At 44.0% G+C, this 27,524-nt stretch overlaps 1 protein-coding gene across 1 annotated transcript in view; it reads left to right on the forward strand.

Moving 5' to 3' along the window:
- RCL1 (RNA terminal phosphate cyclase like 1) overlaps nucleotides 1-27,524 on the forward strand; it is a 47,512-nt gene that overhangs the window by 15,459 nt on the left and 4,529 nt on the right. Inside the window, exons 3-7 of the mRNA XM_077249153.1 lie at nucleotides 9,894-10,069; nucleotides 10,229-10,303; nucleotides 12,495-12,619; nucleotides 13,280-13,405; nucleotides 13,508-13,664. Of these exons, the coding sequence (XP_077105268.1) occupies nucleotides 9,894-10,069; nucleotides 10,229-10,303; nucleotides 12,495-12,619; nucleotides 13,280-13,405; nucleotides 13,508-13,664 (659 nt within the window). The remainder of the gene's footprint in view (nucleotides 1-9,893; nucleotides 10,070-10,228; nucleotides 10,304-12,494; nucleotides 12,620-13,279; nucleotides 13,406-13,507; nucleotides 13,665-27,524) is intronic.

Consider the following 27,524-nt stretch of genomic DNA (forward strand, 5'->3'; position numbering starts at 1 on the left):
TTGTTCAATAGATCCACGGGGGAATCCAGTGACCCTAGACGCCTTTCTAATTCCCTGGAATTTCCAACTAGCTTGTGCCTTTCCTCCGATAGCTTTAGTTCCATTAGTTCTAAAGAAGATCAGGGAGGACAGAGCAAGAGTGATCATGATAGCCCCGTTTTGGCCAAAAAGAACGTGGTTTCCATGGCTACGCCTAATGTCCATATCAGAGCCTTGGGTCCTCCCAGATATCCCAAACCTTCTGCGCCAAGGGCCAGTAAATCATCCACAAATGAAAAACTTGCATATGACATCCTGGAATTTGAGAGGGAACTTTTAACTGGGAGGGGCTTTTCTCCAAATCTAGTTTCAACTCTGTTGGCCAGTAGAAAACCAGTAACTACGAGGGCATATGGAAAAGTCTGGAAAAAATTCCTCTCTAGTTCAGGTGTCAGCTTATCAGAGGAGATCCCAATTCAGGAAGTACTGGAATTCCTCCAAAAAAGTTAGAGAGAGGCTTGGCAACAAGCACTCTAAAAGTTCAAATCGCAGCATTAGGCGCCCTTTATAACCATGACTTGGCAGGAAACCACTGGATAAAAATGTTTATTAAAGCTTCAACTAGATCTAGACCTGTCATACATCACACTTCTCCTCCCTGGGATCTGAACTTAGTTCTTCCGGCACTAACTAAAGCGCCTTTTGAACCCTTATCGCAGGCTTCCTTAAAAATAATTTCACTGAGAACCTCTCTACTGGTAGCACTAACCTCAGCTCACAGGATCAGTGACTTACAGGCTCTATCAGCTTACCCACCTCTAACCCAGATATTAGAGGACAGAGTAGTCCTTAGGGCTGATCCATCCTACCTTCCTAAAGTGGCATCAAGATTTCATAGAACCCAAGAAATATCCTTACCATCCTTTTGCCCAAATCCCAAAAAGAGAAAGAAAGAACTCTGCACACACTAGATGTGAAGCGATGTCTGACCCATTATATATCAGCCACAAGGGAGGGCTCTGTTTGTTTTCATGGGCCATACAAGGCACAAAGCATCAAAAGCCACGTTGACGAGATGGGTAAGGGATGCCATCACCCTGTCATATACCTCATTCGAGGAAGCGGTTCCAGACACAATTAAGGCTCATTCAATCAGGTCGGTGGCAACCTCTTGGGCAGAGCGAGCTGGAGCATCAATTGACCAGATATGTTGAGCAGCCACTTGGTCCTCTCCCTCTACATTTTTTAAGCACTACCAACTTGACCTATCTTCCTCTTCAGACTTAACCCTCGGTAGAAGAGTTCTGGAGGCAGTAATCCCACCCTAAATACACATTCTTTGAATTTCTCTCCTTGGTGCCGTCATGGGGGTAAGAGAATATCGTGGTTACTCACCGATAACTGTATTTCTCTGATCCCATGACGGCACCCGTATATTCCCTCCCTTCACATATGAGTGTGCACACTACTAATGTTTTAGTCACCCGGTGTCGCAAAAATAAATAAATATATATGTGTGTGTATGTATGTATGTATGTATATGATGATTTTTGTGCGTGTAAATAACCAATTAAATTACAGCTGAAGTCCTGTTAAAGCTCTGTAAACCAAACTGAGGTGGAGGAGAGGTCCTGCCTTTTTAACATGTGGGTTTCCTGTCCCTGAGGGCGGATCCCTCCCTCTCTCCGTGGTGCCGTCATGGGATCAGAGAAATACTGTTATCGGTGAGTAACTACGATATTTTTTTCTTAAAATAAATACTACAATTTATTTTTCGAGTGACCCCTTCAGGAATTTCTCTTGGTGTTTATCACACCTGTTGTAAATTGAAAACTTAAAGATCAAAACTGTGAAAAAAGAAAATGGACCTTCTTGGCAATAGCAATCTATCGTGACGTAGAAGTTTAAAAAACAGGGTTACAAAAACCTCTGATTGCAGTTTTCTACCTCTTATTAACTTTGGACAACAGTGTTTTGTATTTTTTTTTTTTTTCTGAAAAACGTGCAGCTTTATAAAGAGTCTGGCAGCACTAAACGCTGTCACCCAAGCCCAGTTCTCCTCGGTGCACCCCATGTGGATAAGTAGTTCAGTGACCTTCCAACCTATGTTTTCCATCCATCTCCTTCCTCCTCTTCCTTGATTGAGCTCTCTGAAGGGCAGAGATATATGGGCACATTTGCATTGAACTGATGGGCCATGCCAAGGGTGCGCCACATGCTTTTGCTTGGTTTGAGCAGTTATATTTTGTGCCAACAACCCCCCTTTAAGGTAAAGCAGTCGCCACATACCAATGCAGTGGAATTGTGAAATTGTTGTGGAGATCCAAAGAAGTGTGATTTGTCATAGACTGTGTTCCAGATCCGTATCATGCGGAGAGCACTGTAGCCCTGTGATGGGAGGCCGCTGTGCACTAATCCATTATTGACATTGCAAGTCAAGTGACTCCTGCCTCTCTGCCAGCAGCATCAGATGGCTGTGTGTTAGGCCCACTTCTAACCTCCAGTGATTCACCCAGAAGGCAAATATTCAATATTGTCTCATGTAATGTGGTGATCAGGGAAGAACGGAGATGGATGGGAAGCTGTAATCATTCTCTGGAGGTGGCTTTGCTTTGGCAGCTCTGCTGAGCAAAGTACAAGCTGAGAGTCTACTCATTGGTGTTTATTTTCTTTGTGTATTTTTATTAAGCAAAACATGTCCTTCTGAACAGCACAGTCTAAGGCTATGTTCACACGTTCAGGATTTCCATCCTTTTTTTTTCCTGACTGAAACTGCAGGTCTCTGCAGAAAACGCAGGTGCGTTTTTTGGTGCGTTTTTTGGTGCGTTTTTTTAGTGCGTTTTTTGATGCAGTTTTGTCTGCAGATTGTCTGTGTTTGACAGAAATAAAGTTTACTGCAGTGGGGGGGAAAAAAAAAAAAATGATGTCATTTCCTTGTCCAACCCTTTTCTTCTTCCATCCTCCATTTTGGGACTAAACACCAAAATGAGTGGACGTGTTTTGAATGACAGCGCTCCGCGTTTTGCGCCGCATGCGTCACTGCAGCGCACGCATCCGGGCGCAGAGGACGCAGCAAGTTGCATTTTTGCTGCGTCCAAAATCAATCAAAAAAAGGACGCATGCGGCGCAAAACGCAGCGTTGTGCATGCGTTTTGCTGCGTTTTACTTTGCGTTGTGTGTTGCGGCGCCGACGCTGCGGCGCACAACGCAAATGTGAACATAGCCTAAGTGCCACGTATTTCAGTGCCACGTATTTAAGTGCCACGTGCCACGTATTTCAGTGCCACGTATCACGTATTTAAGTGCCACGTGCCACGTATTTAAGTGCCACGTATTTCAGTGCCACGTATCACGTATTTAAGTGCCACGTGCCACGTATTTCAGTGCCACGTGCCACGTATTTAAGTGCCACGTATTTAAGTGCCACGTGCCACGTATTTAAGTGCCACGTGCCACGTATTTAAGTGCCACGTGCCACGTATTTCAGTGCCACGTATCACGTATTTAAGTGCCACGTGCCACGTATTTCAGTGCCACGTATCACGTATTTAAGTGCCACGTATTTCAGTGCCACGTGCCACGTATTTAAGTGCCACGTATTTAAGTGCCACGTGCCACGTATTTAAGTGCCACGTGCCACGTATTTCAGTGCCACGTGCCACGTATTTAAGTGCCACGTATTTCAGTGCCACGTGCCACGTATTTCAGTGCCACGTGCCACGTATTTCAGTGCCACGTGCCACGTATTTAAGTGCCACGTGCCACGTATTTAAGTGCCACGTATTTAAGTATCCACGTATCCCACGAAGATTTTCCATGGAGAACAGACACATCCAGAGATATGTCTGCTCTCCACGGATGCAGCAACACACTGACAGGAGCCATAGTTCCTGTCGGTGTGTCACTGCGCATGCGCGAGCGAGTTTACCGGCGGTCATTGACCCCGGCACTCTCGCTTAACGGCAGTGCTGCGTGGGAAAGTTCAACGCAGCTGTACTGCTGTTAACCGAGACGCCGGAGCCATTGAACTCCGGAACAGTACGCGATACACTGCTAGGAGCTTCGCTCCTGGCAGTGTATCGCCGGAGAGCAGGGGATCGGCGTGGGACACTCGTTTTATGGATTCTGCGGACAGGGAGTATGAATTTGGTTTATTATTTTTGGATTTTTTCCTGGAGGATCGAGGGCTTCGCCTACAAGTGTGCTGTTGGTGAGTATATACTCTGTGTTATGTGTTGTATGTACTGTACTGTGTGTCATGTATGTGTATTGTGTGTAGGTGTTTGGTGTAAACTTTACTATTGTGCTAAGTCGCCGGACACAGGGACAACTCTCCCATCCTAATACCGGATGGGAGTAGTAGTCCCATACGGCGACTTAGCACAATGGTGGCACTAGCGTCGCATGGGGACACACACACACACACACACACACACACACACACACACACACACACACACACACACACACACACACACACACACACACACACACACACACACATACCAAATCAATCAAACGGCCGACACGATCCCCATGCGACGCTATGCCTCCATGTCTCTCCGCCCACGCACTTCCGGCCCCGCACTTCCGCCGGCTTCCCCGCACTTCCTGCTGCAGCGGTTCTGCACATCAAACCGCAGTAAAACACGCAGATATATTTTTGATCTGCGTGTTTTACTGCGATTTTGACCTCACAATGGAGGTCTATGGGTGCAGAACCGCTGCGGTTCAGGAAGAAGAATTGACATGCTCCTTCTTTTTTCCGGGAGCTATTCAGCACGGCTTTTTTTTAAAATTTCCGGACCATGTGCACAGTGTGTCCTGTTTTCCATAGGGTACAGTGTACTGTACCCTGCATGGAAAACAGCTGCGGAACCGCAGCGGCAAAACCGCCGCGGTTCCGCGGTAAAAAACGCACTGTGTGAACATAGGCTAAAGCCAGGCTGACATGTCCGGAAAGCATGGACCAGACTCAAATCGCGAGACTGCTCCAGATGTGAGCGAACTATCCCCTATACGTCTGTGAGACCGCTGGTTCCATCTGGCTGGTCTTGGGATCATAATCGTTGTAAGGGCCTGTGGACATGTTGCAGATTGGTCACAGCCTGAAGGGTTTCCTGATGCCAGCAAAGTGAATGAGAATCCTGACGTCTCGTGCACACGTTGCTTATTTGTGACTTGGAGAGATAAATCTGCAGTATGTCAATTCTTTCAGGTTATTTGCTGCAGGTTTCACTAGCGCTTTATCAGCATGCACAAGAGACAATAAAAGCTCACCAAAACCTACTTCTGGTAAGCAGCTTCTTTACTGCCAAGAGAGCAGGTTTTGCCTGTGGAACAAAATGAAACGTGTGAACATATTATCTTATTGTTACGCAGTCCACAGTTGACCCAAAACTGTGTGCAGTCCTTCCCCTCCTTTTGTGCTAGCGCCCCTCTTTGTTCTCGACCTCCACCCTCTTTGGCCTCCCACAGTCTTGGCTTCCTCACTGCACAAAGTAGTCTGAGCATATAATGGATAAAGCTACTGATATATTAGAGCTCAATATAACGTTTCTATAGGATTTAATGAGTTACTAGGTTACAGGGCCCCTTGGAAACAAATGCCAGGTTCAAAAGTAACCCCCTTTTAATACCACTGCTGAGTGAAGTGGAAAACCTGAATTATCTACTTACCATAAGACCTGTCATGTGGTGAGAAATATTAGCCAGCAAAGAATGGTCAGATCTTCATGTATTGAAAGCTGAAAAAATTAACAATTGTAAGGATCCGATAAGGCCCCTTAGGCCTCTTTCACACTTCAGTTGTTTGGCGTCAGTCTAAATCCGCCATTTTCCTCAAAAAACGGATCCGTTTTTTTTTCGACGGATCCGTTTTTTTCCCCATAGACTTGCATTAGCGACGGATGGTCGTCCGTTCCATCCGTCATGCGACGTTTTTTCAATTTTTTTCAATTGCGCATGCTCCAAAAAGTATATACAACCCCCGAGTAACGGATCCGTCAAAAAAACGGATCCGTTACATCCGTTTTTTTTCAACTATTGTGACGGATCCGTCGATCTGTCATTATGTCGGAAGTGACTGACGCCAAAAAACCTGAAGTGTGAAAGAAGCCTTACACACATCGGTTTTTTGCCGTCAGTCACAATCTGTTGGCTCGACGGATCCGTCGCAGATTGTGAAAAACTGATGTGACGGATCCGTTTTTTGGACGGCTCCGACTAACGGATCTGGCTAATTGTATCGGAGCATGCTCGGTTAAAAAAAAAAATTGAATCCGTCGCCAGATTCCGTCATTTGACGGATCTGGCTCCATAGGCTTCCATTCTAACAAACGACGGATGGCGACGGATCAGTCGCTGTCAGTTTTTCCGACGGACACAAAAAACGTTACTTTGTCCGTTGTCTCCGGCCGCCGGACAAACAGTTTCGATGGATCTGGCGAACGACAGATGAAACGTGAGGCCATCCTTCACAATCTGTCGCGACTACAAGTCTGAGAAAAACCGGATACGGTGGCATCAGTCGCCGGATACGGGTTTTTTTTGGGGGGGGGTTTCGACGAATTGCGACTGATGGGGAAAAAAACTGATGTGTGAAAGGTGCCTAACTGGTTGAGAGCTTGGTGGGTGTTCAAATTATGCCATGGCATGTAGTCACCAAAATTTGTCCAAAGTAGTTCAAGCTGTGAACCAAAAACTGGAACCTGGGCACACAACATATTTAAAGCTAGTCTGTTAGCATAAAATGAGTGTTCATACCAAGCTCATTCGCATATGCTTGATTTGAACAGTCATTTAGTGTTGACGCACCACTGTAACGACGAGCGGCGTTCATGTACAGTGCTCGGTGGGGGTGTGTGGAGCAGGGTCGGGATGAACCCACACCTTACACGACACTGTATTATTCAGTATACTGCATTGTATAACTAGTATTGTACAACTTGTCCCACAAAAACCAAGCCCTCATACGGCTATATCGGCCGGAAAATCAAAACGTTATGGCTCTTGGAAGAAGGGAAGTAAAAGTGAAAAATGGCCTCAAGGACTGAGCAATGTGCCCACGTTGCAGAAATGCTGCAGAAATTTCCGCAGCATTTCCGCAACTCCCTGCCGTGGGTAAAATGCATGTGGAATTCGCATGCGTTTTCCCGCTAAACACAAGCGTTTTACAAGCGTTTTTAGCTTGCCAAATGCTAGCGTTTTCCAAGCGATTTGAAGCATTGCTTGGAAAACTGTTTGACAGGTTGGTCACACGAGCATAGTGCTTGACAAGTGTGACAAACTTTTTACTATTGATGCTGCCTATGCAGCATGGGCACAGTAACTGTGGAATCCCTTGAGAGTGCGGTTTTTTATGCGTTTCCGCTGCGGCAAAAAAAACTGCAAAAACGCATAAAAAACGCAATGTGGGCACACAGCCTGAGGGGTTAATGTGTGTGGAGAGCAAATGCTTGGCTCCTATTTCCTATCAGAATCGCTATGCTCACTGATTGCTCTGTGAGAGGATAGGGCCGTTAGCACGTGCGGATGTCATCGGCCCGGAGAAACCAGGGGATTTAACAAGTGAAAAAAGTTTCTTTGTTAATTTCCCAATGGGATTCTCTAGAATAAAAAGGTCTGATAAAAGGCATGTTTTGAATGTATAAGATGGACATCATTGGGATACGTGTACACGTTACGTATTTGGGGCAGAAATTTCTGCATCTTTTTTTTTTTTTTTTTTTTTTCTTCTTTCAGGAAAAATGCTGTGTAAAATAAGTGTGCTATGGACATCTGTTTACCAGCATTTTTCCCACTCATTAGTATGGTTGAAATCTGCAGCAAAATGCTGAAAAAATCGATATGCTGCAGATTTATATCTGCAAGAAAATTGGGGACCCGAACAACATATTGTTGGTCAGTGTGTGTAACTATCCATCTGCTTCCTCACATGACATTTTAGGCCTCATTCAGCTGTCCATGTTGCACATGTGATGTGTTTCTTACCACAGACTGTATGTCCATGCAAAACTCAGACGTGTCCATTTTTCCCTGGCAGTATGGATGACAAGGGCCAATACAAGTCTGTGGGTCCGTGAAAAACACGTACAGCATGGGGATGGCGTCTGTGTGCAAGGAGAAGATTTGTCATTCGTTTCTGTGATGACACTTGGATAGTAAAACCAGTGATGACACCGGCGCCATTTTTCATGTTTAAACAGACATGTGAATGAGGCCTTGCATAAAGTATGGAACCCTGATGGTAGAATTCACTTGGAAATAATATTCAGTCCTCCTCTGTTTGTTGTTCTTCCATTTTGATCTGTTTGTTTCAGAAGTCGCATTCATGTGAACAGAAATGTGAGGAAAATTGCAGCTATGTGTGTCACTTACGGAAAATCTGAAAGATGGCATGTGGCCGTAACATTTTTTTGCTTGGTGTACGGAATTTATTTTTGGTTCTGTTTTACAGTGTTTTGTTTTTTTTTACGACCCAGGTTGTTGTGCAATAATACTGGTGGTGGTGGCGGCTTCTCTACGCTGTTCAGCGTGTGTGGCCTTGTTTTTCCATTACAACAATCATTTCTTTTAAGCCTTCTACCATTTCTGAGCAGTGCGTAATGAATGGCTCGAAGGCTGGGTTCAGACACCTTGCTGAGCACAGAATCCTGACCGTCTTTCAGTCATCACATAACTAGTTGCGCTGGCCGATGGTCTAGGACCCCTGTTATGTAGTTGTGACTAGGGTTGAGCGAAACGGGTCGGCAATTTTCAGAAGTCGCCGACTTTTGGCAAAGTCGGGTTTCATGAAACCCGACCCCTGTGTGGGGTCGGCCATGAAGTCGGCGATCTTCTAAATCTGGAATCGGAATTCCGATACCGATTCCCGATATGTTTAAGATATCGGGAATTGGTATCGGAATTCAGATTTAAGTGTAAAATAAAGAATTAAAATAAAAAATATCGCTATACTTACCATCTGACGGGCCCTGGTACTAACCGGGAACCTTCCTTCCTTAGAATCAGCCTTCCAAGACCTGCGGTGACGTCGCGGCTTGTGATTGGTCGCGCGGCCGCCCATGTGACCGCTCGCGCGACCAATCACAAGCCGCGACGTCTCCGTGACGTCACCGAAGGCCCTGGAAGGGCTGATTCTTAGGAAGGAAGGCTGTCGGAAAGAAGCCGGGCATGTCCGAGGGTGAGTATATACCTAATAGGAATATACTCACCCTCGGCTTCGTTCCGGCAGCCTTCCTTCCTAAGAATCAGCCCTTCCAGGGCCTTCGGTGACGTCACGGAGACGTCGCGGCTTGTGATTGGTCGCGCGAGCGGTCACATGGGGGCCGCGCGACCAATCACAAGCCGCGACGTCACCGCAGGTCTTGGAAGGCTGATTCTAAGGAAGGAAGGTTCCCGGTTAGTACCAGGGCCCGTCAGAGTGTAAGTATAGCGATATTTTTTATTTTAATTCTTTATTTTACACTTAAATATGGATCCCAGGGCCTGAAGGAGAGTTTCCGCTCCTTCAGACCCTGGGAACCATTGGAAACCCAATGCACTGCATTGGGTTTCGAGTTTCGGCCGACCCCGACTTTTTTATAGGATCGGCCGATTTCACTCGACCCGACTTTTGAAAAAGTCGGGTTTCGTGAAACCCGACCCGATCCTATAAAAGTAAAGGTCACTCAACCCTAGTTGTGACGCCACCTTTGCAGGCTGTGAGCCAAGATTAGTGGGGAGTGTAGGCTGGCACAGGGATCAGTGGGAGCCTGTGGGGTAAACGGTGGAATTCTTGGATATCCCTTTTCAGGCTGAACCTAATTTGAATGATGCTGGTGCATGTTTGGCTTTGTACATACCGTAATGTTCTTTGGCTGCCACCTTGCCAAGCTTACTTTACAAGACTCACCACGCTCTGTCTCTTCCAGGTACCTCCTTGTATTATCAGCCGGGCCTTCTTTTTGGTGGAACTTTGGATCATGACTGCAATATACAACGCTCCATTGGCTATTACTTGGAGAGTTTGATCTGTCTGGCGCCATTTATGAAGCATCCATTGAAAATAACCCTTCGTGGTGTCACCAATGATCAAATTGACCCCTCAGTAAGTTGCCACAGCGCTCCGAGGAAGCCCCTTTTTTTTTCTTCTGCATCTCGGGCTATCGGAACATTAGTTGCCCTGATTTTGGTTCATTCATTGAGTTGCATATTAATTGCACTGTAGTTTTACCCAGCATTCTTCATTTTTCTTTCTCTTTACTAGGTGGATACTCTAAAGGCCACAGCCATTCCATTACTAAAAAGATTTGGTATAGATGGTGAGCATTTCGAGCTAAAGGTAATATTTCATATTTAATAAAAGTGTAATAGAGATTGCATTTCTCGAATTTGTCTTGTGCTGGCTGTTTTTCATATCGGTCTGTTCTAGTGGTCCTGTACCGTTCTTACCTTGCCAGCCACATTCATCTCTGAGATGTTGCGAGCCACAGCCAGATAACTGAAACCCCCATTGCTGGTGTAGTGACAGCCCAAACTTGCCCACAGATTGCACAGCACACTACAGAAGGAATGCTTGTGTGAGCCCCAATGGGGACAGAGAATGGTAACGAGTTATAGCCTTGTACAATATGGTAGCACTATATAATCCAGCAGAATACTCTAGGCCCTACCTTCTAATTACCTTACAGGTTCTCTGCAATGGCCCCTTTTTTTGCCGCCTTCATGCAAGCCCACTCCATATGGTGGCCATTGGAGGAACTAACTTATTTGCTTAGTATCTAACTTCTAGTGGCAGCAGTGACTCTATACCTGAGGTTTCACAATGAGCAGCAACATTTTAGTTCCTTTTCTGTATCCAAAATTCTGCATGAAATCCTAATTGAAAGTCAAATTTAGCCGGACATCTGTTTTCCCCTTTGTAAAAGAGGAACTGTCACCACTCGACATGTTTACTGACACAAATACCAATATTGCCTATAAGAAAACTTTTCTCATAACTGCCATTCTGGAGGAATTGTAACTATATTGACCGCTGGTGGGTATTACCATCCCCCTTGTTACAGACGTATGTCCTTAAACATATGGACACCATAAGGGCTCATGCAGACAACAGTATTTTTGGTCCGAGTACAATCCGACAAAGCAGCAGATCGCACTCGGACCAATGTTAGTCTATGAGGCCGTGCCCATGTCCATTTTTTTTTCCTCTGACAGTATCCAAGGAAAGTCACAGCATGCACGATTTTCATTCGATAGTTGGTTTGCACTCAGCCATGCAAGTCATTGAGTCAGCTGAAAAAAATAAAAAATCAGACTGCATTTGGATGACGTCTGAGTGCCGTCCAATTTTCACAGACTGACATAACGGAGGAGATGGATTATTTTTTTCATCCCATCTTTTTATTCAAGAATATTAAATCACACTGATCAAACTTTGATCAGAGTGTAATTAGCATAATCAACACAACTATTTTTTTTTTTTTCCAACTAGTGGTGTGAACCTACTCTGAGAATGCTGGGATACACCCAGTTGTTTAAAAAGATATTATCAAGCTTGGAAGTTGTCACTTATCCCTTTGGATTGGGGATAACTTTCCGATCGCTAGGGGTCTGACCGCTGGGACCCCCATCCATTATGAGAAACAACCATGTGAATGGATCACTGGACAGTCATGCACACTGCTGCTCCACCCATTCTTATGGGCATACTGAAGACCTGCCAAGCGCAGAGCTTGGAATTCTCCAGCGTTCCTGATGAGAATCAATAGAGCTGCAGGGCGCATGATCGACCTCCACTTTATTCAAACAGGGCTCATTGAAGCAGTGTTTCTCGGGATGGGTGGGGTTCCCAACGGTCAGACCCCCAGCAACTAGGAGCTTATTCCCTATCAAATGGATAAGGGATAACTTACAAAGGTGGCAATGCCCCTTTCATGTATTCATCAATTTCTAAGAGGAGCAACCATTTGCTTTGTAATCTGAGAGCAGCATGTGATGTAGGGGCAGAGAGGAAGATTCCAGTGATGTCACTTACACTAGGCTGTGTTGCTGTTTCAATAAAATCATTGTTTTAACAGCAGTAGCTTATCACTAGAGGACTCCTTGTCTCGTGCCTCCTAGTCAACTACTCTATATAACCTCGCCCCCACCACTGAATAGCATGTTTTTGTTAGTGCACAGTATACACAAAAAGCTGCTAATCAATGCGTGCAGGGTTATACAGGGCTCTGCATTCAGAGCACCGCTACATCTGCAGCAGAGAAAACTGTGATTGTATCAAAATGGCAGCAAGTGACACATCGCTGGAATCAGGGTGTCTGCTCTTACACCTTGCTTACCCTCAGACAACATGACAAAAATCTGATGTCAGATTCCTTGTAAAGTTCTAAGAACAGAACTTTCTAGAAGTGTTATATATGCAAAAAAATTATTTACCAAAGGGAACAATAACTGGAGAGCTGATAAGTCCTCTTTAAACATTTTTTTTTTTTTTTTTGTCTTTTTTACCATTTAATCTTTTGCCTTTCCAGATTTTAAAGAGGGGGATGCCACCTGGAGGAGGTGGAGAAGTCCTTTTCTCCTGTCCTGTTAGAAAAGTCCTCAGACCAGTTCACCTGACGGATCCTGGCAAAATAAAGCGTGTGCGGGGAGTGGCGTATCCTTTAAATTGAGGGCTGTACAAAAAGTCCTTTCTTACAGTGCTAAAGCGTCCGGATGATGAACTTTTTATTACTTGTTAATTGGGACAATTTGCATCAAAAACTGTAAACTAACAGACATAAAAGATTTAAAGATACCCCTTTAAGTTATTAATTGCATTCCCATATCCAAGATCATATCCAATATGTAATAGGTGTAATAATAGCAAATAACCAGTTAGAAATGTGGTATAGTTCTTTTGATTCACCATGTCTCTTTGCTAATGTGCAGGCATTGCAGCAGCTTAGGAGGTATCCATGGTTATGACCATTGACATGGTGACAGTGAGTTCCCAGTGTTGGTAACCATGGATACCTAGGCTGCTGCTATGCCTGCACATGAGGAAAGAGACATAGCGAATGAGAAGAACTATGCTTCTTTTCTAATTGGAGGTATTTGCTAATATTATTAACTGGGATAGAATCTTGGAGATGGAAATACCCCATTATTGGTAACATCTTGGCAGGAGATGGAAATCTTGCTTTCATACTTGGAATGATTTCTTAAAAGCTTTGCTATGTAATTTGCTTCCACAGTTGTTTGTGTTTTGGGGTCCACCCTGCCATTTTCTTTTTTATTACAATATAAGATTTTATCTTTAACCCTTGGTGAACAGATATTCTGTCCGAGTGTCTCCGCAAATTGGCAATAGAATTGTCGAGTCGGCAAGAAGCATATTGAATAAGTTTCTCCCAGATATTTATATATACACAGACCACCTTAAAGGGGCAAATTCTGGAAAGTAAGTGTATGTGTGTGATCACCACATGCTTTGGTGGAAGTTGAATAATGGCTTTCTTGTGTGCATTTTCCAAATATATCCATGGGTTTTCTCTATTTCTAGGTCTCCTGGTTTTGGCCTGTCTTTAGTGGCCGAAACAACTGAAGGTTATTTCATGAGTGCGGAGCTAGCATCAAACCCACAGGGGCAGGGAGCTACTGTACTACCAGAAGATTTGGGCAAGAACTGTGCAAAGCTGCTTTTGGAAGAAATCTATAGGGTATGTGATGTAGAGTAAGGTGGTATTGCTCTCCATTCTACCATGGGAATGATACATTGACCACTGACAGGAAAGGTCCACCACAACAAGAGCTGCTCTTATAGTGCTCTCCAGTCTACCATGGGAATGATACATTGACCACTGACAGGAAAGGTCCACCACAACAAGAGCTGCTCTTATAGTGCTCTCCAGTCTACCATGGGAATGATACATTGACCACTGACTGGAAAGGTCCACCACAACAAGAGCTGCTCTTATAGTGCTCTCCAGTCTACCATGGGAATGATACATTGACCACTGACAGGAAAGGTCCACCACAACAAGAGCTGCTCTTATAGTGCTCTCCAGTCTACCATGGGAATGATACATTGACCACTGACAGGAAAGGTCCACCACAACAAGAGCTGCTCTTATAGTGCTCTCCAGTCTACCATGGGAATGATACATTGACCACTGACTGGAAAGGTCCACCACAACAAGAGCTGCTCTTAGTGCTCTCCATTCTACCATGGGAATGATACATTGACCACTGACAGGAAAGGTCCACCAGAACAAGAGCTGCTGTCCATTCTATTATAGGACACTCCTAAACTTAGATTTCCATAATACTATTCAGTACCAGATAACTCCGTTATTGCACAAGGGGAAGACATAATAAAAAAAAAAAATTCTTTGTGAAATTATCCTTAGTTTTCAATTCTCAGGGTCATGATGATGTAAATTCTGTTCTAACAGGGCAAATAGTAGTAGGTTGTATAGACGAATCCCCCTCTATAAAATGAATGCAAAAATGAAATTCTATGATATACAGACTGGATCTACATCACGAGATGCCAATTAAGGCTCTTGACATTGGTAGACGACCATCTCTGATTTCTTCTAGAAAACTGTGCCACACTTCTGCTATTGGGGCTTTTTGTAAATATTTTTTGACAATCACTTTTAGGCCATGTTCACACGTTCCTGATTTCCCTGCTGTTTTTCTGCACTAAAAACCGCAGCTCTTGGCAGAAAATGCAGGTGCGGTTTTTTGGTGCGTTTTTTGATGCGGTTTTTAGTGCGGTTTTTTATGCAGTTTTCTCTGCAGATTGACTGTGTTTGACACAAATAAAGCTTTAACTGCAGTGGGGAAAAAAAAAAAAAAGAAATGATGTCATTTCCTTGTCCAACCCTTTTCTTCTTCCATCCTCCATTTTGAGACTAAACACCAAAATGAGTGGACGTGTTTTGAATGACAGCGCTCCGCAGAGTGCTGAGCGTAGGCCAGATCACAGCCCGCGGATCCAGCTCTATCCAGCTATTTAAGTGCCACGTATTTAAGGCTACGTTCACATTTGCGTTGTGCGCCGCAGCGTCGGCGACGCAACGCACAATGCAAACCAAAACGCATGCACAACGCTGCGTTTTGCGACGCATGCGTCCTTTTTTTGGTTGATTTTGGACGCATCAAAAATGCAACTTGCTGCGTCCTCTGCGCCCGGATGCGTGCGCCGCAGTGACGCATGCGTCGCAAAACGCAAGTGCAACGCATGTCCATGCGCCCCCATGTTAAATATAGGGGCGCATGACGCATGCGGCGACGCTGCGGCGCAGACCGCAAATGTGAACGTAGACTTAGTGCCACATATCACGTATTTCAGTGCCACGTATTTAAGTGCCACGTATCACGTATTTAAGTGCCACGTATCACGTATTTAAGTGCCACGTATCACGTATTTAAGTGCCACGTATCACGTATTTAAGTGCCACGTATCACGTATTTAAGTGCCACGTATCACGTATTTAAGTGCCACGTATCACGTATTTAAGTGCCACGTATCACGTATTTAAGTGCCACGTATCACGTATTTAAGTGCCACGTATCACGTATTTAAGTGCCACGTATCACGTATTTCAGTGCCACGTATTTCAGTGCCACGTATCACGTATTTAAGTGCCACGTATCACGTATTTAAGTGCCACGTATCACGTATTTAAGTGCCACGTATCACGTATTTAAGTGCCACGTATTTTTGCTATTGTAAGGTGGCATTAATCCCGGTTAATAATGGAGAGGCGTCAATAAGACGCCTATCCATTATTAATGCTATTAAAATGATCAAAAAAATATAGGGGGACCCCCCCCCCAAGAAAAAAAAAGACATCGGGTCCCCCTATATTTTTAGGCCAGAAAGGCTAGGCAGACTGCTGCGGGCCAATATTTGTGGCCTGGGAAGGGGTTAAAATACCCATGGCTGTTCCCAGGCCATGAATATGAAGCCCACAGCTGTCTGCGTAGCCTTTCTGGCTCAGAAATAAAGGGAGAGCCCCCCCCCCCAAAAAAAAAAAAAAAAAGTGTTGGGGTCCCCCTATATTTTTAGGCCAGAAAGGCTACGCAGACAGCCGTGGGCCTATATTCATAGCCTAGGAAAGGGGCCATGGATATTTGCCCCCTCCCTGGCTACAAATATAAGCCCGCAGCCGCCCCAGAAAAGGCGCATCAAAATGATGTGCCAATTCCGGCACTTAGCCACTCTCTTCCCACTCCCTGTAGGGGTGGGATATGGGGTAATGAGGGGTTAATGCCACCTTACTATTGTAAGGTGGCATTAAGCCCGGTTAATAATGGAGAGGCGTCAATAAGACGCCTATCCATTATTAATCCAATGAAAGGGTTAAAAAAAACACAAACACTAGAAAAAAAATATTTTAATGAAATAAAGACACCCACTTTTTGACCATATTTTATTGTACGCTCAATCCGTCCTGAAGACCCTCGACCTGAAAAAGACGCAAAATAAAAAAACAAATTCATACTCCCTGGCCCTGTCCGCAGAAATCCATCGAGGGTCCCACGAAGATCTTCCATGGAGAACAGACACATCCAGAGATATGTCTGCTCTCCACGGCTGCAGCAACACACTGACAGGAGCCATAGTTCCTGTCGGTGTGTCACTGCGCATGCGCGAGCGAGTTTACCGGCGGTCATTGACCCCAGCACTCTCGCTTAACGGCAGTGCTGCGTGGGAAAGTTCAACGCAGCTGTACTGCCGTTAACCGAGACGCCGGAGCCATTGAACTCCGGAACAGTACGCGATACACTGCTAGGAGCTTCGCTCCTGGCAGTGTATCGCCAGAGAGCAGCCGATCGGCGTGGGACACTCGTTTTATGGATTCTGCGGACAGGGAGTATGAATTTGAGTTTTTATTTTGGGATTTTTTCTAGGGGATCGAGGGCTTCGCCTACCAGTGTGCTGTTGGTGAGTATATACTCTGTGTTATATGTTGTATGTACTGTGTGTCATGTATGTGTATTGTGTGTGTTTTGTGTAACTTTACAACTGTGCTAAGTCGCCGGACACAGGGACAACTCTCCCATCCTAATACCGGATGGGAGTAGTAGTCCCATACGGCGACTTAGCACAACGGTGGCACTAGCGTCCCATGGGGACACACACACACACACACACACACACACACACACACACACACACACACACACACACACACACACACACACCAAATGTATCAAACGGCCGACATCGATCCCCATGCGACGGTATGCCTCCGTCACTTCGGAACACACTCCGCCCAAGCACTTCCGCCCACGCACTTCCGCCCGCTTCCCCGCACTTCCTGCTGCAGCGGTTTCTCCACCCATAACCGCAATAAAACCCGCAGATATATTTTTGATCTGCGGGTTTTACTGCGGGTTTGACCTCACAATGGAGGTCTATGGGTGCAGAACCGCTGCAGTTCCGCACAAAGAAGTGACATGGTCCTTCTTTTTTACCGCAGCTATTCAGCGCGGCTTTTTTAGTGAATTTCAGGATCATGTGCACAGCGTTTCCTGTTTTCCATAGGGTTACATTGTACTGTACCCTGCATGGAAAACAGCTGCGGACCCGCAGCGGCAAAATCGCTGCGGTTCCGCGGTAAAAAACGCATTGTGTGAACATGGCCTTCGGCTGTTCTATATTCTATGTTTCAATTTTAAAGTTTGTCCAGCAGCCTTCACCCCTTACATTGGGAGGTGAGCCGTAAAGATATTACATCTACACACACTCGCACCCTTCACCTCTCATTATGGTAGAGAGGCTGACAGCCCCTTTAAATACATGCATCATAGAAAGCTGGCACGTTTTTGAACAGGTATATGGCTTTTTGCATTGACTTTTTTATTTTTAAATGAAACCACATACAACCTTATAGCTTTTTAGCCAAAATGTGTAGACCTAAAGGAGATGTTAGTAATGTTGCATTTTGCACAAGGTTGATGTTTTTCAGTTACATGAGGAGTGGGCCCCAAAGCGCAACAAAGCTAAATCTGTGCTGACTAGTCTTGGAAATGCTCCCTATAGTACCTTCCAAGTATCCGCGTCTGCTTGGCTCATTTTACAAGCGTCTATGGAAAGGCTTTGTTTTTCTGGCTTTATTCCTGCAAAATTTTGCTGATTCACTCTGCTGTATTGTTGGCTTTGACAAGCCCAGAAATGATTTGGTGGTACGATAAGTTTACTATTACATATTTTAAAATAACACATATAAGTGAAATGTAGGAGACAAGCATACCCTAAGGTTGCTCTCATGCACCCGTTCAGTGTCTTGCGTCTGAACCCCACGCACAGCTGGGGCCATAAACTTTATTGGGGCCTGCAGAGCTAATGTACACTGTTGTGCATAATTTTCGGGCATGTACGCCTTCTGGAGGCAGTCAAAATTAAACAAAAGTAGGGACTTTCAGTGACAGCCGCGAGTCGTGCAGCCACAGGGACTTGAACATGTTATTCGAGCACGCCCAAGCTACTCGGATAACACGTTTGCACATCACTATAATCTTTTATCTTTCAAGAAAAAAAAACATGTTTTCTGAGGATGTTTTCTTTTTTTCCCCCTCTATAATGCCTCTTGCTTGTGATTGGTCAATGTCATGCAGTGGACAAAGTATACAACCCAAAAAAAAAGCATCTCTGGTATCACCCCTTCAACGCCTCATAAACTATAACCTAAACTTTACATGTTTTATTCAGCTTTGCAGCCATTATTGTTTGATGTGGCAAGTTTTACATGTTAAAACTGGTGAAAGGTCCTCTTTACATTAACCTTGCGTTCTCATTTTTTTTCTAATAAGAGGGGTACATGAGTCTGACAGATAAGACTTGGAGAACCGTAAAATAGCATTTATTCAGGAGTCGGGAGGAAAATAATGTAAAAAATAGAAAAAAAAGAATTTGGGATTGAGCAACTATTAAGAGAGTTTCAAACTAGCTGTGAGTTGGCATATGTGGTCCTGAAAAACTACATTTTAACCCCTTTCTACCATCAGATGTACTATTTCGTCCATGTGACCTGGGCCTTACTTCCCATGGACAGAATAGTACGTCATACGCGATCAGCCGCGCTCATGAGGGGAGCGCTGTCTATCGCGGCCGGGTGATTATCACAGCTGACACCTGACACTGTGCCAGGAGCGGTCATGGACCACTCCCGGAACTTTAACCCCTGGAACACTGCAATCAAACAAGATCAACAGCGTTCCAGTGGCATAGAGCCCCCTCCCTGCGAGTTTCCCTGAGACCCTCAGAACAACGCGATTTAATCGCGTTGTTCCAAGGGTCTCCTCCCTGCAGGCCCCTGGATCCAAGATGGCCGTGGGGTCCTTCTGGGTCCTGCATGTAAGGTGGCTTGTCAGTACCTGCTTGAGAGCAGGTGCTTAGAAGCCTCCTACACTGCCTGTCAGATCTCTGATCTGACACAGTGCTCTGCAAAGTGTCAGACAGCAATCTGACTTTATACAGCGATGTCCCGCCCTGGGACAATGTGTGTAAAAAAAAAAAAAAAAAAAAAGTGTAAAAATTATTTTAAAAAAATTACTAAATAAAGAAAAAAATAAATATTTTTCCAAAAAATACATATTTATGTAAATAAAAATATCAATAAAAGTACACATATTTAGTATCGCCGCATCCGTAGCGACCTGACCTATAATACTGTCCCACTAGTTAACCACTTCAGTGAACCCCGTAAAAAAAAAAAAAACAGGCAAAAAAATGCTTTATCATCATACCGCCGAACAGAGTGGAATAACACACCATCAAAAAGACTGATATAAATAACCATGGTACCGCTGAAAACGTCATCTTGTCCCGCAAAAAAGCAAGCTGCCATACAGCTTCATCACCAAAAAAATAAGTTATAGCCCTCAGGATAAAGCGTTGCAAAAATAATTATTTTTTATGTAAAATAGTTTTTACTGTATAAAAGCGCCAAAACAAACACCAAATTATATAAATGAGGTATCGCTGTAATCGTACTGACCCGAAGAATAAAGCTACTTTATCAATTTTACCACATGCAGAACGGTATAAACGCCCCACCCAAGAGAACTTCATGAATTGCTGTTTTTTTTGTTCATTCTGCCTCACAAAAATCTTAAAAAAGCGATCAAAAAATGTAATGTGCCCGAAAATAGTACTAATAAAAACGTCAACTCGTCCCGCAAAAAACAAGACCTCACATGACTCTGTGGGCCAAAATATGGAACAATTATAGCTTTCAAAATGCGGTGATGCAAAAACTATTTTTTGCAATAAAAAGCGTCTTTTAGCGTGACAGCTGCCAAACATAAAAACCCGCTATAAATAGTAAATCAAACCCGCCTTTATCACACCCTTAGTTAGGGAAAAATAAAATAAAAAAGGATTTATTTCCTTTTTCCCATTAGGGTTCAGGGCTAAAGTTTGTGTTGGGGCTAGAAATGGGGTTATGGTTGGGATTAGGGTTATGGTTAGGGGTGTGGTTAGGGTTGGAGTTAAAATTGGGGGGTTTCCACTGGTTAGGCACATCAGGGGCTCTCCAAACGCGACATGGTGTCTGATCTCAATGCCAGCCAATTCTGTGTTGAAAAAGTAAAACTGTGCTCCTTCCCTTCCGAGCTCTGCCGTGCGCCCAAACAGTGGTTTACCCCCATATATGGGGTATCGGCGTACTCTGGACAAATTGGACATCAACTTTTGGGGTCCAATTTCTCCTGTTACCCTTGAGAAAATACAAAACTGGGGGGCTAAAAAATCATTTTTGCGGAATATTTTTTTTTTATTTTCACGGCTCTGCGTTATAAAGTTTAGTGAAACACTTAGTGTTTCAAAGTTCTCACAACACATATACAGGTCCTTCTCAAAAAATTAGCATATAGTGTTAAATTTCATTATTTACCATAATGTAATGATTACAATTAAACTTTCATATACTATAGATTCATTATCCACCAACTGAAATTTGTCAGGTCTTTTATTGTTTTAATACTGATGATTTTGGCATACAACTCCTGATAACCCAAAAAACCTGTCTCAATAAATTAGCATATTTCACCCGACCAATCAAATAAAAGTGTTTTTTAATACCAAACAAAAAAACCATCAAATAATAATGTTCAGTTATGCACTCAATACTTGGTCGGGAATCCTTTGGCAGAAATGACTGCTTCAATGCGGCGTGGCATGGAGGCAATCAGCCTGTGACACTGCTGAGATGTTATGGAGGCCCAGGATGCTTCAATAGCGGCCTTAAGCTCATCCAGAGTGTTGGGTCTTGCGTCTCTCAACTTTCTCTTCACAATATCCCACAGATTCTCTATGGGGTTCAGGTCAGGAGAGTTGGCAGGCCAATTGAGCACAGTAATACCATGGTCAGTAAACCATTTACCAGTGGTTTTGGCACTGTGAGCAGGTGCCAGGTCGTGCTGAAAAATGAAATCTTCATCTCCATAAAGCATTTCAGCCGATGGAAGCATGAAGTGCTCCAAAATCTCCTGATAGCTAGCTGCATTGACCCTGCCCTTGATGAAACACAGTGGACCAACACCAGCAGCTGACATGGCACCCCACACCATCACTGACTGTGGGTACTTGACACTGGACTTCAGGCATTTTGGCATTTCCTTCTCCCCAGTCTTCCTCCAGACTCTGGCACCTTGATTTCCGAATGACATGCAAAATTTGCTTTCATCAGAAAAAAGTACTTGGGACCACTTGGCAACAGTCCAGTGCTGCTTCTCTGTAGCCCAGGTCAGGCGCTTCTGCCGCTGTTTATGGTTCAAAAGTGGCTTTACCTGGGGAATGCGGCACCTGTAGCCCATTTCCTGCACACGCCTGTGCACGGTGGCTCTGGATGTTTCCACACCAGACTCAGTCCACTGCTTCCTCAGGTTCCGGTCACCTCTTCTCGTTGTACAGCGTTTTCTGCCACATTGTTTCCTTCCAACAGACTTACCATTGAGGTGCCTTGATACAGCACTCTGGGAACAGCCTATTTGTTGAGAAATTTCTTTCTGGGTCTTACCCTCTTGCTTGAGGGTGTCAATGATGACATCTGTCAGGTCGCTAGTCTTACCCATGATGGGGGTTTTGAGTAATGAACCAGGCAGGGAGTTTTTAAAAGCCTCAGGTATCTTTTGCATGTGTTTAGAGTTAATTAGTTGATTCAGAAGATTAGGGTAATAGGTCATTTAGAGAACCTTTTCTTGATATGCTAATTTATTGAGACAGGTTTTTTGGGTTATCAGGAGTTGTATGCCAAAATCATCAGTATTAAAACAATAAAAGACCTGACAAATTTCAGTTGGTGGATAATGAATCTATAGTATATGAAAGTTTAATTGTAATCATTACATTATGGTAAATAATTAAATTTAACACTATATTCTAATTTTTTGAGAAGGACCTGTAGATGAGTTCCTTAGGGGGTCTACTTTCCAAAATAGTGTCACTTTTGGGGGGGTTTCTACTGTTTAGGCACATCAGGGGCTCTCCAAACGCGACATGGTGTCCTATCTCAATTCCAGACAATTTTACATTGAAAACTCAAACGGCGCTCCTTCCCTTCCGAGCTCTGCCATGCGCCCAAACAGTGGTTTACTCCCACATATGGGGTATCTGCGTACTCAGGACAAATTGGACAACAACTTTTGGGGTACAATTTCTCTGGTTACCCTTGGTAAAATAAAACAAATTGGATCTGAAGTAAATTTTTTGTGAAAAAAGTTAAGTTTTTTTTTTTTTTTTTTTTTAAACATTCCAAAAATTCATGTGAAGTACCTGAAGGGTTAATAAACTTCTTGATTGTGGTTTTGAGCACCTTGAGGGGTGCAGTTTTTAGAATGGTGTCACTTTTTGGTATTTTCTATCATATAGACCCCTCAAAGTCACTTCAACTGTGATGTGGTCCCTTAAAAAAAAAAAAAAAAAAAATGTAAAAATGAGAAATCGCTGGTAAACTTTTAACTAGAGCGAGTTAAAAGCGAGGTTTTCCTGAGCACGCTCGGGTGATCTCTGAATGTCAGTGTTCGGAGCAGGGGCGTAACTATAGCGGTCGCAGCTGCGACCGGGCCCAAGCTGCTTAGGGGCCCGTCCGTCCAGCAATAGTGAAGAAGGACCCAACCATTACAGCAGGGAGGCGTCACCGCAGGTCCTCCAGTTACATGGGGGAAGATGGATTTAATGCGGTCACGTGATCCAACCTTGTGACTGGAGAGAGGCGTGTCCACAGGTCCTTCAGCTACACCAAAGGGAAAGACTGGTCGAAGGGAGCTGGTGCTGCTTGAGTGAGTGGCTGAGTACCTACACCTAAAAAGCTGCAATCTGTTGCTGCGTCCTCCTCCTCCTGCTGCCGAAGGGTCCCTTATGTCTCAGATCTGCATTTGTCCTCCTGTCATTAGCAGCCGCTCGTGTGACCTGTCTGCCCTGTTCTCAAGTCTCCCCTGTCCCCTTTCTCACCGTGTGTTCCCCATCTACCCTGTCCTCATAATCCATGTGCCCCCTTCTTCCTTGCTCCCATGGCTCCCCCTGTTTTCCCCTGTCCCCTTGCAGCTCCAGTCTCCCCGTGTCCCTATCTACTCTGCCTTAGGAGTCCCCTTATTTCCTTTTGTGCCTGTCTCCCTTGCCCCCTTGTGCCCTTCTCCCCTTCCTCCTAGTCCCTATGTGTCCTCTTGTGCCTGTCGCCCTTGTGTCCCTTGTCCCTGTGTGTCCCGTGTTCAATCTCCCTTGCCCACTAGTCCCCGTGTGTCCCCTTGTCAGTCTCCCTAGCCCACTGGTCCCCTTGTGTCTGTCTCCCTTGTCCCCTTGTGTCAGTCTCCCTTGCCCACTAGTCCCCTTGTGTCAATCTCCCTTGCCCACTAGTCCCTGTGTCCTCTATTCAGTCTCCCTTGCCCACTAGTCCCCATGTGTCCCCTTGTCAGTCCCCTTGTGTTAGTCTCCCTTGTGTCAGTCTCCCTTGCCCACTAGTCCCCTTGTGCCCTTCTCCCCTGCCTCCTAGCCCGCATGTATCCCCTTGTGCCTGTCTACCTTGCTCCCTAGCCCCCCTGTGTCACCATTGTGCCTGTCTCCCCTAGCCCCCTTGTGTCCTTCTCCCCTGCCCCATAGTCACCATTTGCCCATGTCTTTCTCACTGCACCTGTATGGAGGGGCTGCATTATACTATGAGGGGGGCTGCATTATATTCTATGGGGGTTACATTATATTGTATGGTGTGGCTGCATTATACTTTTGTGGGGTGGCTGCATTATTCTCTGTGGGGTTGCTGCATTATACTGTATCGAGGACTATGGGGAATACATTATACTATATGAAGAACTATGGGGTGCATTATACTATGAGAAGTGAATTGTACGACATGGATGACGATGGAGGTGCATTATACTATATGGAGCACTATGAGGAGTGTATTATACTATATAGAGGACTGAGCAGTGTATTTTAATATATGGAGGACTATGAGGAGTGTATTATACTATATGGAGGACTGAGGAGTGTATTATACTATATGGAGGACTGAGCAGTGTATTACACTCCTCATAGTGCTCCATATAGTGTAATACACTGCTCAGTCCTCCATATAGTATAATACACTCCTCATAGTGCTCCATATATTAAAATACACTCCTCATAGTGCTCCATATAGTGTATTTTAATATATGGAGGACTATGAGGAGTGTATTATACTATATGGAGGAGTGTATAATACTATATGGAGGACTATGAGGAGTGTATTATACTATTGTACTATATGGAGGACTATGGAGAGTGTATTATACTATATGGATGACTGGAGAGTGTATTATACTATATGGATGACTATGAACTGTGCAGTATATTATATAGAGGACTATGGGGGTGCATTATATTATAAGGAGTACTATGGGGGTGCATTATAATTCTTACATGGATCCCCATGACTTCTATGTAAGCCCCTGATGAGTATAATAATTTATTTTCTTTTATAAAGTACATAACAATGGCAGTGCGGGGGACAGATATATACCAGGATGGGGCACCGGATAGTTACGCCACTGAGATCACACTATACAACTTTGCAATAAAGCTATAGTTTGTGAAATGAATAGGGAAAATCTGAATTTGGGTGGAAAATATTTTTGCATGGGGGGGGCATTTGAAAGCTTGCATCGGGGCCCATAACTTTCTAGTTACGCCACTGGTTCGGAGATTAAGTTTTCATCGCCACAGCTGAATGATTTACAGCTACTAGCCAGCTTGATTACATGTGCGGATTCCCTAGCAACCAGGCAACCCCCACATGTACTCAGCCTGGCTAATAGCTGTAAATCAGCTGAGGCGTTGAAAACTTAATCTCCGAACACTAACAAATACTCTGAGATCACCCGAGTGTCCTCGGGTGTCCTCGGGGAAACCGAGCAATGAGCATACTCGCTCATCACCACTTTTAACCCTTATAACTTCCTTACAAAAAAAAAATTTTGGTTCCAAAATTGTGCTGATGTAAAGTAGACATGTGGGAAATGTTTCTTATTAAGTATTTTGTGTGACATATCTCTGTGATTTTAAGGGCATGAAAATTCAAAGTTAGAAAATTGCAAAAGTTACGCCAAATTTTCATTTTTTTCACAATCGCAAGTCATATCAAAGAAATTTTGCCTTTAACATGAAGTACAATATGTCACGAGAAAAAACAATGTCAGAATCACCAGGATCCATGGAAGCGTTCCAGAGTTATAACCTCATAAAGGTACAGTGGTCAGAATTGTAAAAATTGGCCTGGTTATTAACATTCAAACCACCCTTGGGGGTTAAGGGGTTAAGAAATATATTCTAGGTATTCAGAAGAATGCTTGTGAGTCGTTCATTAATCAAAAATCCATCTAGGGGTATGATCACTCAGAATGTTTTTTTTTTGGTGCAGAAACTGAGGGGAAACCTCCCCCCCCTCAAAAAAAAAAAATAAAACTCCTGCCTCAAAAATTAGGAAAAAGATTTAAGGCCGACTCTTTAAGCTAAATTAAGCTTGTATATTACAAAAGGAGCCCCCCTAGTGTCGCCCTCTGCAGTTTGTGCTCACAGCTCTGATCCTGTGCAGTATATACTATGCTGTACGCTGCTCCGAGGGTTTCATAAGATGTTGTGCAAAGTGCTAGTGAACATTTTGTTGTTCGAGTGAAGGCAACCTCCGTTGTATTTGGTTTCAGTTAATAAATACCAGTAAGGCTGCTTGCCCAGAAAGCATAGCTAGCTTGTGTGGGGATGACACGGTGGCCATTAAAGTATAGGACGAGCTCTGGGGGACGTTGCTTCAGGCAGGGAAGGCAAGAAAGGCTAAATGTAAACTACAGGTAAGTGGCTGTGGTTTTTGTTGTGTGGTCTTTATAGCTTTAGGAATATTCACTACACAGAATTATGCGCCTTACAAGTACAGACATGCTTAATTTCCACCTTCACACTTGAGACTGAAGTAAACAAGCTGGCTTCCCCCTTATGTTCTTGTAAAGCCTAACGTCATATGGTGAAATATGGCAAATCCTCAAGGTTTGGGCTTAAGGATGTCTTCAAAGGTGAGCAGCTTGGGGGCACATGTAGGTGAAAATGGTACTCCTCCTTTCTGTAATGGTTTCTGGTTTCACCATGTCACTGTCAGTAAAATGAACTAAATTGGACAAGTACAAGGTGTCCATGTTTGAGGTAAGATAACTGTGTTACAAAAAATACTGAAATACTGTGTTTGTGTGTATAGATAAGATAATATATACGTGCTAATATACACACGTTTGTGCATGCATATATGTGTGTGTATATATGTGTGTGTATGTGTGTGTATGTATATATATATATATATATATATATATATAATGTGTGTGTGTGTATATATATATATATATATAGAGAGAGAGAGTATACAGTACACATGCAGTATTTACTTGCATGCACATATGCATAAGTATACACACACGATCGCTTTAATACACGGAAAGTGCAAGTTTTTGTTTTGCTCATGTGTATATGGATATAGTCACATTCTTATATGGCTTTAGGCTAGGTTTACATGTCCAGAAATCATCAGTTAGAACCAGTGCTGTGGAGTCGGTATAAAATGGACAGACTGACAATATATAATAAATTGGGTTCAGTAGTACAGTGCAGGATGTGCTGTAAATGTTTTTATAAGAATTTGGGAAAGTTATGAAATGTCCTATAAGGCTGGTTTCACACTTGCGTTTTTATCTGCATGCGTTTTTAAAAAAACCGCATGTGTGAAAAACGCATGTAAACGCGGTAAAACGCATGCGTTTTTTAGACGCATGCGTTTTTATAGAAAAACACAAGAAAACACAAGAAAAAACAAGAAAACCCTAACCCTACCCCTAACCCTAACCCTAAACGTGACTGAAATACGTGGCACTGAAATACGTGCAACTGAAATACGTGGCACTTAAATACGTGGCACTTAAATACGTGGCATGTGGCACTTAAATACGTGGCACGTGGCACTTAAATACGTGGCACGTGGCACTTAAATATGTGGTACTTAAATACGTGGCACGTGGCACTTAAATACGTGGCACTTAAATACGTGGCA

The sequence above is a fragment of the Ranitomeya variabilis genome, chromosome 1 (assembly GCF_051348905.1).
Source record: "Ranitomeya variabilis isolate aRanVar5 chromosome 1, aRanVar5.hap1, whole genome shotgun sequence".
NCBI classification, from domain to species: Eukaryota; Metazoa; Chordata; class Amphibia; order Anura; family Dendrobatidae; genus Ranitomeya; species Ranitomeya variabilis.